General features: G+C 41.2%; 1 protein-coding gene across 2 annotated transcripts in view; it reads left to right on the plus strand.

Moving 5' to 3' along the window:
• si:ch211-186j3.6 (neural-cadherin) overlaps positions 1-16,633 on the plus strand; it is a 308,958-nt gene that overhangs the window by 105,293 nt on the left and 187,032 nt on the right. For both annotated transcript variants that reach the window (XM_056399571.1, XM_056399635.1), the window contains one exon: positions 7,917-8,059. In XM_056399571.1, the coding sequence (XP_056255546.1) occupies positions 7,917-8,059 (143 nt within the window). The remainder of the gene's footprint in view (positions 1-7,916; positions 8,060-16,633) is intronic.

Genomic DNA, 16,633 nt, shown 5'->3' on the forward strand with positions numbered 1-16,633 from the left:
TATTTGCACTTTTGAGAAATGTCCTTCAGACAAAGTCTATGTGAAGCAACAGAGAAAAAATATCATATAACAGCACTTGGTTCAGTGCCATCAGACCAGCATCTTTCACTAACTTTAACCAAGTGCTGTGAGAGTCTAAACAGAACCATGAAAAGTGAAAAGTTAGATGATGCTGGAGTCACAAGTAGATATTCTACTGCAAGACCAAATATTTTGCCATTACATTTCATACAAACTGTATTTGCTGTTGCAGTTTAGTTCTATAGAAAGTTTATTTTCAGGGTTGTTGTACATGTCTGTACATGTGAAGATTCACAAAATGTGTCAAGGAAAGCTCTGAGAACTAAAGCCTATGTAACCTATCTGTAATCATATCCTAGTTTCAGAAACCTGGAAAAAAGTCTCATCCGCGTTTAAAGAAAGCTTAATATGTTATCTGCAGAGCTCCTGTGGCTTTTAAATACCATAAACAGGTTTCTGATCACTGTCAGCCACCTCTGCAGGTGCAGCTTACTTGGTATTTAGGCAGTTAAAAGCATATGATAGCACCACATCAAGGATCCCTACAGTGAAACAAATTAGACCACAGACCCCCATCGGATAAGACTTTTGTTTGTAGATGTTTTGAAACCCACGACCAAAACAGTCATACATTCTGTCATTGTGTAACTTATGGATGGCAGACAGAATTCAAAGTCAACGCTTGTTTTAGCAGGAATAACAGATTTTGAAGAGTCAAACACAAACATTTACACGTATACACGTTTCTCTATGTTTCATGTAAAATCATTATCCAAATATAATCAAATTCCTCCACCTGGATACAGTGGGGATAAGAACTATAGACACATACATTCTCAGGTAATTCTGTGTGCTTTTCTGTGTGTGCAACTCTGTTTGATTCCGATTCGATTATGTTTAGAAAAACACTTATCTTTCCCCTCAATCTCTTCCCTCAAGCTGCTCTCCCTTATAAAAACATCCTGAAGATTCAACAGAGGGAGCTGTCTGACACAAGGGTACACAGACCAGCACCCAGCAGACATGTCACAGGAATATTGACGGGAGCAAATCTCATAAAATGAGTTGGTTGGATCGGCCGATGGTCTCAATCCCCAACTCCTCAACACACATAAGACACACATCATTGCCTTCTCTCTTCCCCTCAATTCTCCATCTACGCCTTATCTGGATAAACTAAATGAGCTCAATAATTAAAGTCAGTAATTAATTTTCACAGCTGACATCTGACTAAGGGACACATCTCTTTTTCTCCCCCGGATCAACAGAATGGAAACAAACTAAAACAAAAAAGTAAAACAGATAGGATATAAAGTAATTAGTGTGTGGTGGTGTGTGTCTAAAGCTGTTTTCAATTGATCACAGCATTGATCCAAGCCAAATTAGAATCATGGTGGAGCCCAAATGTGATTGCAAAAGGCATCTCACAGTTGCATGACTGCTGGGCTTTATGCTTCTTTTGACTGATCCGCCCCACTCTCTCTCTCAGACACTCACACAGGCAGTCCTTCATGCAGTCAACGCCTACGAGTATCTGCTTGAAAGCATTAGAGAGAGGTATTTGTTGAAGTAAGGTTGATTTAAGTGTCAAGTAGGATTAACCTCAAAATGCCTCCTGAAAAGTTTTGCCATTGCAGGGAAGCATTATCTCCTCAATGTGTGCTTATGAAATTTACATTATGCTTGGGTTAATAATTTAAATTTGATGGTCAAATGTACATATTGGTCCGGAGGAGACTACAGTGGTACACCCTGGACAGGTCGTCAGTTTATCACAAGGCTTACATATAAGACAAAGAACCAATCATACGATCTACTGGGTTGGGGTGGAGTTTCTGCCTTAAGTGAAGGAGTTTAAGTATCTTGGGGTCACGAGCGATGGAGAGGGAGGCGGGTCGGCGCAGCATCAGCAGTGAAGCGGGCGTTGTACCGGACCGTCGTGGTGAAGAGGGAGCTGAGCCAGAAGGCAAAGTTCTCGATTTACCAGTTGATCTTCATCCCACCTCTCACCTATGATTATGAGTTTTGGGTAGAGACGGAAAGAATGAGATACAAGTGGCTGAAACGAGTTTCCCCCACAGGGTGGCTAGGCTCAGTCTTAGAGACAGACTGAGGAGCCATGACAGCTGGAGGGAGCTCGGAATAGAGCTGCTGCTCCTTCAGGTCCAAAGGAACCAGTTGAGGACCTTCCGGCCTCTGGTTAGGGTGCTTACTGGGCGCCTTCCATTTGAGGTTTTCCAGGCAGGTCAAACTGATAGGAGGACTTGTGGTAGACCCAGAATAAGAAGGAGATATTATATATCTCATGTGGCCAGTGAACACCTCAGGATTCCTCAGGAAGAGCTGGAAAACGTTGCTGGGGAGAGGGACTACTTTGCTTGACCTACTGCCACCGCGACCCGACCTCAGATAAGCAGCAGAAAATAGATGGACGGACGGACGGACCATTCACACTCACATTCACCTACGGGCAATGTAGAGTTGCCAATTAACCTAAACTTGCACGTCAGCTACGCAGGCAGGAAGAGAACATATGTGAAGTCAGCACTCTTGCAGGAACGTACAATCTGCATGATCAAACATTTTAGGTGGTGTGCGTTCTCTCGGGGGCAAGAGCAGATGAAAACATGTATGTCATGTGAACCCCTGAAGCATCATGGATGTGGAAAGTATCATTTTGGTAATAACAGTGTTAGTTTCCTCTCAGAGAAACTTAATATGTGCGAGTCAGATGGCTGTGTAAGTACTGTGCATCAGGACTGCAACTAACAATTGTTTCTGACAAAACAGTCTCAGCACGGGGTCCCTTTAGCAGCTGTTCTGGAGCTTTTGATCATAGCACACAATCTTTCCAAACAGATAGTTTTCCCCGGCCGCCAATGTCTGAGGAAGATGGTGTGATATGATCAAAAGCTCCAGAATAACCACTGTGCTGAGATTATTTTTTGAACCGTTTCCAAGGTCAAGAATATAATTGAAATCTCAAAATCACTAATTCCAATTAACAATTAATATTTTGATTTCTTCCTTCTCTTATAATAATATCAGAACAAAATTCTTATCACCGTTTTCCAGACTCCAAAGTGATGTCTCCAAGTCTCCACCCAACCAACAGTGTAAAAAAACAGAGATATTCAACTTGAAATGTTAGAAGAGAAAAACAGCAAACCCTCACATTTGAGAAACTGGATCCTGAAAAGGCATTTTTGCTTCATATATAACTTAAATGAGCTTGTTTCAGTTGTTTGATTAATTTTCTGTCTTTTTAATGAATCACTTATGTTGCTGTTTCATCACTACTATAGATGGTTGGAAGTTTTATTGCATATCACAAAGTTGATGTGCTGTGCAGACCGACACAGCGCAACAACAGCCACTGTTGCCAGTTCAGTCCTGCTTGTAATCATAAGCCTAATTGTAAGCCGACTCTGTTTGAATCTATAATGATCACTCTGTCAGCATCTGTAATGCAAAAGTAGACTCAGTTTGGGGAGTGAGGACAAAAGAAGCTGAGCAGCCCATGTGAAAGAGTCATGCATAAATTCAGCTGCACAGACGGCATCTGTAATTTCGCAAATTGCAGTCAAAAATGCACAGGGAGGCCTCGGTTCTTTCTGTCTTTCAGGTGAGATCAATACAAGTAATTATCTAATGAACTTTCTAATAGCTTCCTTAGACCACAAGTGGAAGCCGTTTGATCAATGCGCCCCATGTACCCATAGAGAAACTACATAATAAAGAAACACAGCACAGCATCTCCCTTTACCTGACTTGCGTATCGATCCGCAGGGAAGTGCTCAGCTTGCAGAGTGTGAGCTGAAATTACTCGAACGCTGCAACAACGCTCAAAACAAGTGGCACATCACTGATCTTCCCAGGCAGAACCAGTGCAACAGTTGCCGAGGCAGAAAGACTGCGGTGACAGAACATGGTCGCAGTGTTCGGCTCCTAATGAGAGCACCTTGTTTTCAGTGAAAAATGAATGGGCCTCGTCGCTGAGGCGGAGTGACAGACGGATATATGTTTATGCCAGGCTGTGAGAGTTTCTACACCAGGATTTAAAGGTGCACACGCGTATGGGAGGCAATGGAGGCATTGATAAAGGAGAGAAGAATGAGCACATCTGTTAGCCGTATCTTTTATATGCAAAGAGGTGCACACGTACGCAGACAAGGATAGTGATTGGTGGAAGGGTCTGTCTGTTTGTCAGTCTGTCAGGCCGAGGTTTTGGTCTGGAGAAGGATTTTTCAAAGTGTGAGACTGTGGGCCTCCCCTCAGACAAACGTTGGAGAGAGGCGCCTCCTCACCCACTGTAGTTGATGATTGTTATTTGAGCCCATAGACACTCAACAATTGAGTCAATATAGCCTAAAACTGCTATTTGAAATAATGTGAGACTGAACCTAATACATAAACAAGGTCTGCCCTAAAGCTTTTGCTACTTTCTGACTCTGGGAAAGTGGGAAAAACTGTAAAATTGTAATAACTTGTATTACTTTTGTCCTTCCATTCATTGAGCTTCCCCTGAAGCTGTTTGGAGCCTCCCATTTTGAAAAGCTCTGGTCTAGAGTGTAAAATCCAACAAGTACTTGAAGGATCAATTCGCCCAAATGATGTTTTCCTAATTATCCTTAGTGGACTGTCATGGTGAAAGCTGGATTGTCTTGATATTTATGAAAGGACAACTTGATGTGTATTTGGAATGTAATTTCTCAGTGACGTGAGCGCAGTAAATACAGTTCATTTCACTGGGTGTTTTGGTGACAGCAAAAGTCTCAGAAAATACTACTTGTTTGATATGATTGAAGTGATCTGTACGGTGGCCCTGAGGGCTCAACGCACTGCAACTTAAGAAAATACAGAAACAATCAACCGAAATGTTTATAGGGGAGACAATAAAGTGATGAACATGGCTGGGACGCACTTGACCTTGGCATCAAAGGTCAAAAGTTACAAAGCAAGTTTTATTTTTTTAAACTTTCTTTTTATTGTTTTTTTTTAAAACAGCAAAACAGACAAAAACAAAACACACAACACAAACAGACAACAGAACAAACAACAGACAGGGTCATCATAGGTCAGCTAAGGTGCTTGATATTCATATAAGACAATATATATATATATATTTATGAAAAATATCCTCCACCCACAATCCACTCTGATCATCTCAGCACAAAGGTAACAAAATAAAGCCCATCCAACATTACAAATACACAATATAGAAATCACCTCAGTGAGGTGACATTTCCATTTCTTCCAGTATTTTTCAAATTTTTCAGCAGCATATCTCAGGGAGATCCATTCATGCGTTGTTGTAGACTCCTTATTCAGCCATTTCCTGGTTATAGCTTTTTTTTTTTACTGCTCGCTAATAATATTTGTAACAAATATCTATCATTCCTTTGCAGCCCGCACGGCAAGTTTCCCAAGTACATAACACAGTTCATCACTTTTTTGTGTCCCCTGTGAACCTTCGCCGTCTGTGCCACTTGCACACATTTCTGTATTTACTTGTCTTTTGTCTATTTGCATGTGCTGCAGTGTGTTGAGCTCTCAGGGCCATGGTAGATCTGTCTGACACTGTTTTTTAAACCATGAGAAACTTCACTGGGAACAGCTTTATACTTACCCACTTAGATCTTATTGCTTCATTACCAATAAATAAAACGAAGTACGCAATATGGACTTGTCTAATATTTATAGTATTGTACTGTTTTAATCATCATTGAGTTCATGTCAACCCTGTAAAACTCCCAAATTCTATGAAAAAATCTAATTGAACTCATCCTTGAATATTTGCTTCAGAAGTGTTTATTATTAAGTTTTAATTAGGATTCGAGTTTTGCCATAATATCATATTAATGAAAATGTCTTTGTCCTGTTGTGAAAGAGCTTTTTGATGTTGATGAGGCTGTTGCATTCTGGAGAGGTATCAGATATTCCCACCAGGGCAGCTGAAATCTGTCCCAAGAATGTAGAGTGTGAACCTCGTGTCAACAAGGTAGGAATGGCAGCCTTTCAAGAGGAGTTTTGCTTTCAAGCAAGTCAGTGGTTCTGAGCTCTGTACGTGTGTCTGTGTGTGTGTGTGGTGTGTGTGTGTGTGTGTGTGTGTGTGTGTGTGTGCGTGTGTGTGTGTGTGTGTGTGTGTGTGTGCCAAGGCCAAAAAAGAGTTCAAAGCCGAGGTTCAAAGTGCTACACTAAGATACAAAGAAAAGAAGTGTGTGTGTGTGTGTGGGGGGGGGGATTCAGAGGTTATTTATGTATAAAATTTTCTGCAGATGATCAAATATTCAAATTGATTAATCACACTTAACATTTTTACCTTGAATATGATGATTCTTTTATTCTATTATTCTCTTTTTGAATGATATTTGTTCAATTTTACATGTATTTATGCATTTAATCACCACTTGATTATAATAATTGAAAGATGAATTCTGTATCTTTGAGGCATCTAAACAGAAGGTCACTTTGCAGTGTAAAGATGATCTCTTGAGACTGTTGCTTCTATTATGCATTGCTCAGAGAAGCATTATAAAAGCTTTAAAGGGAATTGTAAAGGCTGATCTTTTCTTTCTCCAACTTGTCCCATGTGCACTGGTTAAGGAGCCAGCAATAGACATATACGCCCTGATTAGGGTTCAGCCGTTCTGATGCAGAATAGTGGCCAACACATGCAAGAAAGATCGAGTGCTGCGTTGAGAGAACCACTACCTCCTACAGTTCCTACAGGGAGTTATTTCACTGCTAGAATATCACGGGCAAACAGAGTTAGTTTGCACCAAAGCCACTCTGCCTCTCTCTCTCTCTCTCACATCGAGAGTTGTTAGATCGCACGTATTGTATGTCGGAAGGTGTGATGGTGGGTGGTGCGGTGTGGGGGATCAGAGGTCTGTGCTGGTGGAAAACTTTCTGTATGTTTTTTTTTTACTGTATTTCATGTGACATACTGTGGTTAGCAGAACTGTATCTGAAAGTGAATTTTTGAAGTTGTTGTTGAAACCTGCCCTGTGTGTGTGTGTGTGTGTGTGTGTGTGTGTGTGTGTGTGTGTGTGTGTGTGTGTGTGTGTGTGTGTGTGTGTGTGCTCCTCAGGACTGTGGTTAACACCTGGGGCTCATAGTGGAAGGTTAACTAGCTGGGATTAGAAGGAACTAGCAGTGCTGTGTTCATTAAACACATGACATTTAACATTGAGTGTATCTCTGGTTCATTTAATTTGGTCCAAATGTGTCTCAGCATTGTGCACTGAGAACCACCTCCTTCTTGTAGAAATCACAGTTCGGTCTGTCGTGGCCGCAGTCATAAACATGTGAAGAAAATTCTCTTTTTTCTTCCACAGTGTGACCGAAGAAAATCTCTAACGTGGCTAAAGTTGTGATTTTCCTTCATTCAGGGTGTTGATTGGCACATGCAGTGCAATTGATCCACAGGGTCTTTGATGCCTGCCACCTCACAGCTGTTGCATTTAACAACAGTTTTTTTTTTCCTTCCAACTGTCGATCAAGCCTCGCTCATGTTTGCTCCCCCCGCTTGAATTTGAAATTCAAAGATCCACTGATTAACTAGAAGAGAAATGACAGTAATGAGGTTATGAAGTATAGTGAGGGAAAGGTACTGATGCATTTGGTTGGTCTGTGAATGGATTTTCTTGCGACACATTTATCATTCATATCAGCCAGTTTTTTTTTGTGTGTGTGTATTACAGCATTTTACCTTATGAGCATCTTTGTTCTGAGTCACTGAGCTGCTGGTTGAACATGAATTAGATGAAACTGATTTTGAAACACGTTGAATGTGTCTCATTTTCAGCTCCACAGACATGTGTCAGGACACATGTTCTCCTGCAGACGAGTTCAGGTTACAGCTCAGTGTGTGTTTGTATGTGTTTAATTAGATATCGGACCTTCGTCTCAGAGGACGCGGGGCCCAACACGCTTGTTGCCACGGTGCTGGCGAAGGACCCTGATGGGGACGGGATCACATATAAGATCACCACAGGAAACGAGGAGGGCAACTTCGTCATTGACAGCCAAAAAGGTCAGACATGCTGAATTTTTTTTTTTTTAATCTGCCCTTTTCTCTTATTCTTCTTGTTTATTCAACTAAGTACTGATGTTTTTGTTTTGCCTTTCTTCACATCCTCAGGACACCACTGTAGAATAGAATTGTTCAGATTCTGATACTAGTATTGGAACTACTGCCTAAAATACTGGCTCAAGAATTGGGAAGTACGTGAGTCTAAGCACCAATGCGATGCCTCGTAATTTATTAATAAACTTTATAGTTTCACACCCAGATAAAATGGCAGTTTTCCCAGAAATCAGTTGTTCTTCGCTGCTCTAGAACAAAAACCTTCACGCGAAGTGGTGCTGTGCAGCCACTGGCAACTACTGTTGTAGGGCAGTGAGGAAAACCATTGGCTGAGGTCACTAATAGGCAGAACATGGTCCAGGTCCAAACCTAGACACCACCTTATCCTGACCTGGACCTATAACCTATAAATTATTGAGAATTATTACATTTTAGTATTTATGTTCTGCAGCATTTTTTGGCCTTTACAGCACTGGTCACGTGATGCTACTCAGCCAATCACTGCGACTCGAGTGAGACGAGACGAGAGACAGTCTGTGCGCCTCAGCATCTGACAGTTTGCAGTAGGAGGCTACAACAGTTTCAAGCTAATTATTTAAACAGTGTTTGCATAGGAATGATTCTGTCTTAAGCTTTTTTCCCCAAGAGCAATTTTTATGGGATTCATGTATCTGTTCATATTTTACAAAGGGTTTAACCTGGGACATGCCATTACAACAATGACAGCAATCATATCACATCTATACAGGGTTAGTGGTATACAGCTGTTAAAAAAATGTTTTGTAAATGCATGTATCTGATCAGATTTACTTGAAAGTGGTCTCAGACCTTTGGACCTTGCTGTATGTGAATTTAGCACAAACCCTGAAATATCCAAACAGATGGTTTTTCTTTCCACGGTTATTTTCACCCTGCTATATTTACGCACACCGTATAAATGTAAAAGCGCAGCAGTTTGTTCAAGTGTGCCTGAGAAAGTCTTCACATATTGTGTGTATTGTACAGGATGACAATGCTTCGCCAGCCTTTCTGTAAGTGCGACAGAGAGGCTTTGTCAAGGATATTTAAATCCTCACAGGTCATGTCATGGAGACATTCGAAGAATCAGCCAAAGTGCGAGGAGCATTTCCACAGTGTCTTTGTAAGAAAATATCATCTGAGGCTTATAGTCGCACATCTCAACTTCCTCTGAGGCAAGAACAGCAATGCCAGAAGCAATGAGAAATGGGAAATTGGGTTAATGATGCGCTGCGTGTGTACGTGTGCATCGGTGTCTGCGTGTGTGTGTGTGTGTGGGGTAGGGGGGTGGGGGAGGGGGTGGAGGGAGTTTCATAGTGGTGCAACCCTTTTGTAAACTGCAATCCTCTCTGAATCTGCATATCACATTATAGGGTAATACGATGACTTTTACAAATTCAATTACTCAAAACTTCAAGGCACAATTTCCTCTGTTCACCAGCAATGACATTCACTGTCAGCTGATAGCGGCGGGCGTGTTAGCGAGCGGGGAGAAGACTTTAGCTTATAACTCGATTCCATCGGCTATCAGATGATGAGTGCGGGCTGGCTCTGCCATTTATATTGTTTGGCCCTCATTTGCATTTAGTCACATCGAACCCCATTTCTACCTGTCATCAGTTTTAAAAGGTTAACTTTTTTATTTCAAGTTTGCTTTCTCGCACCGGCGAGCTTTGTACTAAAGTTCAGTGTAGAAGTTAAATGTCTGTCTGAGTAGTGGACACCTTCCGACTTACCTGCCAAATTTTTTCTTATAACTACGTCTGTCTGCAATTTGGATGCCATTGTTATCTATTCTCATTGTTGGTATTTGGTAAACATTGATCGATTTGCCATTTATCTGTTAATCCACAGGATCGCTATAAGTAGTGCTTATCAATGGAACAAATAATACTTAGTTTAATCCAAAGTCAATATAATATGTGGCTATAACAGGGAGCTATGACTGAAGATGCAGCGCAGACAGGCTGTGTCTCCCAAGTGACCTTAACATTTATGTAGTAATTATTCAGCTTTTTTGTCCGGTAAGTTTCCTCACAGCCTGGTAGTACTCTGGCCTACCAGTTCTTTAGTCTGCAAGATTTCTGAAAATACTCTTATATAATATGTCATATATTGTTTCACCAGAGGCCACGGCGACGTTTTCAAATTGCTTGTTTGAAAGCCAAAGATATTAAATGCACAATTATTTAAAACATCATTTAGCCTTGAGAGTGTGACAATGAGTCAGCATGAACGATACCAGGACCCTGAGGCTGAAGTATCAGCCATCATTCATTTTATTGTTTACACATGTGCTGTACTTATTATGACATGTCAGAATGTCCTCAGAAGAAGGCCAAGGTTTGAAATATATACTTGATAAATGGCTCAAAGGTCCTTTTTTTGTTAAAGGTTAATTAAACCTCTGCTCAGGTAGAAGATGGGTGGAGCTATATTTGGAAACATGACGTTACTGCTCCTGATGTACCTAATGACGAGGTCGTAGTTTGTACAGCAGGTACAGCAGAACTAACAGGAGGGTTTGGGAGATGTCATTCAAACATCCACCGACACAACCCCACAGGCAAAATATGAAAGTTGGGGTACCATGAGTGTGCAGAGCCTTTAAATGAAAGTCTGGTGATCTTTCTCTTACTGACAACAACTTGCATGACAAGAACCAAACCAACACTGGATGTTGTTGGTTTGGTTCTTTATATCCATAACCAGACATATAAGCAATTTGTAAGTTTTGCTATTGCTACGTAGCCATCGTTAGCACTGTTTAATTACCAGTCTAGAAGAAACGTTGCAAGTTCAGCATCAAATAAATGAATTTCCCAGTTGTGGGATTAATAAAGTTAATCTAATCTAATTAATCTAATCTAATCAAACTTTATTCCTTTACTCACCAAGTGCTGTCCATAAGGCAACAGTAATGTTAACTCTTGTCTCTATCACGTCTTTTCTTCTACTGAACCTAGCATGCTAACCAGCTAGCCACAGTCCACATCATTTTCCAATAGTGACTCACTGTAGCCTCCAATCTGCAATGAAGATGTAGCGCTGCTCAGAGGGCATATTATAACCTTTGTCTTGTAAAACACAACGATGAACCAATCACACTCAGTGTCAGAGAAAACTTACATTATTAATATCATAATTGCCACTGTCACAATTTCACTCTACCACCATTTACCACATCATTTCCTGCCTTTTCTCTGTACCTAGAGACACGTCCAGCAACCTCCTGATGCTACCTGAGGAAGAGCACCAAGCTCGAGACATGTATCAATCCAGAGTAGCTACTGATCCAAGTCTATTCTGTGTTCTGCATGCCATTTAGTGCCTTTATTTATTATACTTATTGAGCATATTAAGATCTTTTTTGCAACTCACGCCTCCCGCTTTGTCTGAGTACCATTACTGACTTGCTTGGGGAGCCATTCTATTCACTATTTTTTGTGGAATCCTAAAAACTACATTCGTTTTAAGAGTGTACTGCTGCTTTTTAAGGCTTTATGGCTTCAGTAGGAACGAATGGGTATGAGAGTCACAGACAGGCCGGCAAAGTTGGAAAGTATTGAGAGATGCACTGACGTACTGCTTTTCTTTACTTTGTATCTGTTGATGACAAGAAAAATAAAAAATGACCAGCTTTATCCTTTAAACAATCAATCGATTAGCAAAGTCGATTGATTAAACTAACATTTAAATTAGGTAGAAAAGGTCATAAACATGTGGGAAAGGGGAGGTGAGGAAATATGTTTATACAGCACAAATCACTCCTGACTTCATTAAGCACACATTTAGTAGTAATGAATTAACTGTAAATCAACGACAATCAGTTCTATTCTCACGTGTACACACATACACACACACACACACACACACACACACACACACACACACACATGTGGACCTGAGCCTAATACAGATGCACACAAATGCACTACAAAATGTTGTCTGCACGAAAGCAGTGAGCCAAAGTGTGACACTATAACGCTTGTATTATGATCCAATATCTTGTTTCAAAGAGCTCAACATTTGGTCATTAAAACTATTTTATGACTCTTATAATGGAAGGAGAGCACATTGGATTCCTCCCACCTTCTCCAACCCATCTCATTCTCTCTCTGCTACTGATAAAAATCATTTACCCCCCCACCCCACCACCACAACAACCACCACTACCACCACCCCCCCGAACCCCATTTGAGCTATTGTTTTCCTCCCTTCTGGCAGGAGCAGTCCCGCCGGCCTCGCTTTCCATGTTAATTTGACTGTAACTCACCCTCGAATACAGTGTGTTTCCGTGAGATTTAAGGCAGCCATTAGGATCTGAGCGGGTCGGTCAATATGATGATCACACTCTTCCTATTAAAACCCATAAATACCAAAACACCCACTCTGTTGGAGGGGAGGAAGTATTTACTGGCAGCTAAGGGGAAATGCTGGCGCCCATAAACAGGCTTCAATCATTTCCCTTTTCTCACAGATAATTTTTATGGCGTTTTATAAGAGGGTATTTCCTTGAGAGGGAGGTGGTAGGTGAGCTCGTTTTCAGTGCGATGGGGTAGCATTCGTTGTCCTGTTGTCTTGTTTTATCTCCATTATTTAGTCTTTCCTCCTGAAGTGCTCGCCTCCTATCTATTGTGTTTGGTCTGCCGTGCTGACCTGTGTCTGATCCCAGCTTTATGTAACAAACCCACTGTTTTGCCCTCATTCTTCTCTCTTGTTCCCTCTGGCAAATGTATTGTTATAGTCTCCTTCTCTCGTTCACTATTTCCACTTCTTAGTCTTTTTCTAAAGCTCCATCTTTCTTTGTCACTCTTTCTTTCACCCCTTCTCCTCACTTCTCCCTCTTTCTCTGCCAGCTGCAGTCAGACTGGAGGAAGCGCTGCCTCTTTCCCTCTCCTACCACACCCCCACCCCCAAGCCCCCCCACCCCCAACCCCTACACTGCTCGTCCTCTGTTGTCTTTCACCCATCCCTTGTTTTGTCTTTCTACTTCCTCCCTCCTGGCTGTCTTCATGTGAAGTGACGGCTGCTCACTGACCCCTGAGGAAACATCTTCTCCATCTCCAATAAGCGATGATATGTGCTGGCCCTGTTAGCAGCAACTCCCACACACACACACACACACACACACACACACACACACACACACAGTCAAACTCACTGTAGTTTTATTGAATAATAAACATGGAAATTTGAACTTATATACTTTATATGCACAGAAACATGTGTTATACACTAGATATGACACACACACACACACACACACACACACACACACACCAGAGACACGTACAAACACTCACAAACAGATATTCAAAGAGAGACAATAGGCATGACTAAACACTTGCATGTATACACAGACTTACACACAGAATTGTATATGCAGTATACATCCACTCACCTATAGGCCAACACACACACCCAGAGAGACACACAAACACGGCCATAACCCACAGTATGGGGACGTATCTCATAGATTAGAACAGACGCTGGCTGCATGCTTTGTTCTTGGAATGTCCTAAAACCTTTTCCATGTCCCATTTTCAACCACTTACCCAGCATGTGTTGTTCTCATCTAAAGCTTTTAGGCCCTATTAGATGTTTATGCCAACCAGAGGCAGAGTAAAGCAGGGATCGGACTACAGGGTGCCTCTGGTGCTCCCCATATGTAACATAGCGAGCAGGTCGTAGCCTCTCTCTGTGGCTGCCTGCTGCCTTTACTGAACTGGTCACATTTATCTGGCCTTCTGTCTCAATTCATTAAGCATGAGCGCCCTTCCTGGCACTGTTGGAGCAGCGTGGGTGGGGAGAGAGAAGGCTGGGCTAGAGCATACACTGTTAATGTATGTTTGGTATGGGGATACATGATTTTTTTTTTTTTTTTTTTTTTTATTCCAAGTCATGATTCAATGGACCAAGAGCCCAACTTCCTGGGTCAGCGTGTGCTTTAACTGTTTGATTTCACCACCAGAATGATAGCAGGGGAAATAAGAAAAACAACTTGTTTTTTGTTTTACCAATTTAAAATGATCCTTTTGAGGCTAAGTTATTATTTATGTGTTGCTGGCATCAAATATACATTTTTGGCAGCAAAAACGAGAATACAGTTATTATTATTATTTTTATTATTTTTATTTTCCATTTTCTGAGCAAGACGCAGACACAAAAATATGCAACCTGATTTTCCCTCACTATTAGATTTTTATGGGTGAGACTTACGCTAACTGTGGCCACTGCATAAGAGTTAAGAGAGCAAAAGAGTTTTGATGGGCTACTTGATGGGAAAACAAGAGGGTTATCTCCAGGTCCACATCCGCATCATGAATGCATATCTATAGGAAGTATAGACTGTGTGACAAGGTTTCACATTGACTTTCACATCTGTGAACCCGCGGGAGGCGCCGTTGTCCCCATCAAGCAGCCGATGTGCAAAATCATCAGTAAATATTTAGATGGAAATATCTTTACACAGTCACATTGACATGAATGGTTGAATGCAGCTAACTTTAAAGCTTACAGACTCCAATATGAAAAGACTTACACGCACAGAATAGTCATGACAACTTCACAATATACAGTTGTTTATCTATACATAATATAATTAACAGAAAGAAATATGAAAATAGGTGTGAGAGAGCAGCTCTGTAACAGTCTGTGGGTAACAAACTCACACACATACACACACACGCACACACACATACACACACATTATGGTTAAGCAGTTGATGAACTCTGCTATTATCCCTCCTCCCTTCACTGTAGGCCTGCACACTTGGTTAGTTCTATTTCCATCCACACACACATTCACACAAACATTATGTTGCTTACTCTTTGTTGAAGTGCATGGCATATCAGCCTCACCGTCTCACATCAATGAGTTTTGTTGGCAAAACAGGGGCGGAACATTTTCCTCTGTTTCCTCTGCCCTCCATGGGCACGTGAACTGCACGATAATGTTTCTTGTTTGTAATATTAATTTTTACAGCAAATAACTTGTTTTTGATGAAAGGGAAATGTCTATGAACATCCCTGGTCAAAATCGATCAATCCATTATCTATACTGCTTATCAGTGCAGAGTCGTGGGGGGGGCTGATGCCAATCCCAGCTGACAATGGGCGAGGGCGGGGTACACCCTGTACAGGTCGCCAGTCCATGACAGGGCTGACATATGGTGACAAACATCCACTTTTGCTCACATTCATACCTACGGGCACTTCTAGAGTCGCCAATTAACCTATCGTGCATGTTTTTGGACTGTGGCAGGAAGCTGGAGAACCTGGAGAGAACCCACCCAGGCCATGTTAGAGAGACGTTGTGGTGGATGGATGGGTCAATAAAACACAATAATAACACTCAGGAGAGTGGCGTTCAATTCCCATGTGAAAGTAGCAGGTTATATTGTGTCTTTTATCCATGACGGTTCCACAAAGATAACCACGTTGTTATTATAGTAACCATGACAACGAAGGTCGTCAAATGTTAATGAAGTACTTATTTTATCCCAAACCATGATCTTCTCCTAAACCTAACCAAGTAGTTTTTGTGAAACTTAACCAAGACATAACTGTGTATTATTGTAACCATGGTGACGAAGGTCTGCTGCATCGCTGTTTGTCGATACACCTGCCACTGTAGGGGCATTATTTCAGGAGACACTGCTATGGGTCATATGAGAAGGTTGAAAATACGTCCTTTTGTTCAGGTTTGAGGAGTTGTTGGTCAGAGAAAGTGGCTGGTTCTCAGATTTTACCTCTTACAGCACCATGATGTTAAGATTTGGGGTTTTAACTGAAAAGTAGTTTGGTTCACGATCAAATAACTGATAAAATTCCCATCAGCCTCTGCTGTGCTTTGTGTTTACCACTGTGACCTGCAAAATGTGCTAAACAGCATGCTAGTATTATTATTGAGCATGTTCGCATGTTGACATTAGCGTTTAATTCAAAGTACAGTGTCACAGAGCCTGTAGACTCTTCATTTTGTTGTTATTTGGGTTGAGCAACCCTTTGATTAATAGAGCAACTATTGTCACAAAACCCTTGACATGCTGTATGTGCTCAGACATAAAATTTACTGTATGTTTGGCACCTACTGTACCGCTTGCAGTTTATAATAATAGCTCCTAAAGATAAAACCGACAGCAGCATTAATTGTAGTATTGAATGATTCTGCATTTAAATGGATAGTTAATTTATTTATTTATCTTTTGTGACCAGTGTTTATTGGTGAGAGTCAGTTGTTCTTTCTGTTGCAAACAATTGTTCTAATTTTAGTCTCACTGTACCTCTTTTTTTTTTTCTATCGCAATCTTTTGTAAGCCAGTCTACAATGCAACCTCTATCAGTCCCAGCCACGCACCACACAATAGCCTATTTAGATGTGGATAATGAGAAATTGGGAGCAAACCATCCAGGCCATTGTGGTTTCAGTGTATGAACAAATTGCTTTTTTTTTTTTATCGTAAAGGTGTCCAGGTGGGAAGGTGGGAGGTTTGGCCT

Source organism: Seriola aureovittata, chromosome 1 (genome assembly GCF_021018895.1).
Source record: "Seriola aureovittata isolate HTS-2021-v1 ecotype China chromosome 1, ASM2101889v1, whole genome shotgun sequence".
NCBI classification, from domain to species: domain Eukaryota; kingdom Metazoa; phylum Chordata; class Actinopteri; order Carangiformes; family Carangidae; genus Seriola; species Seriola aureovittata.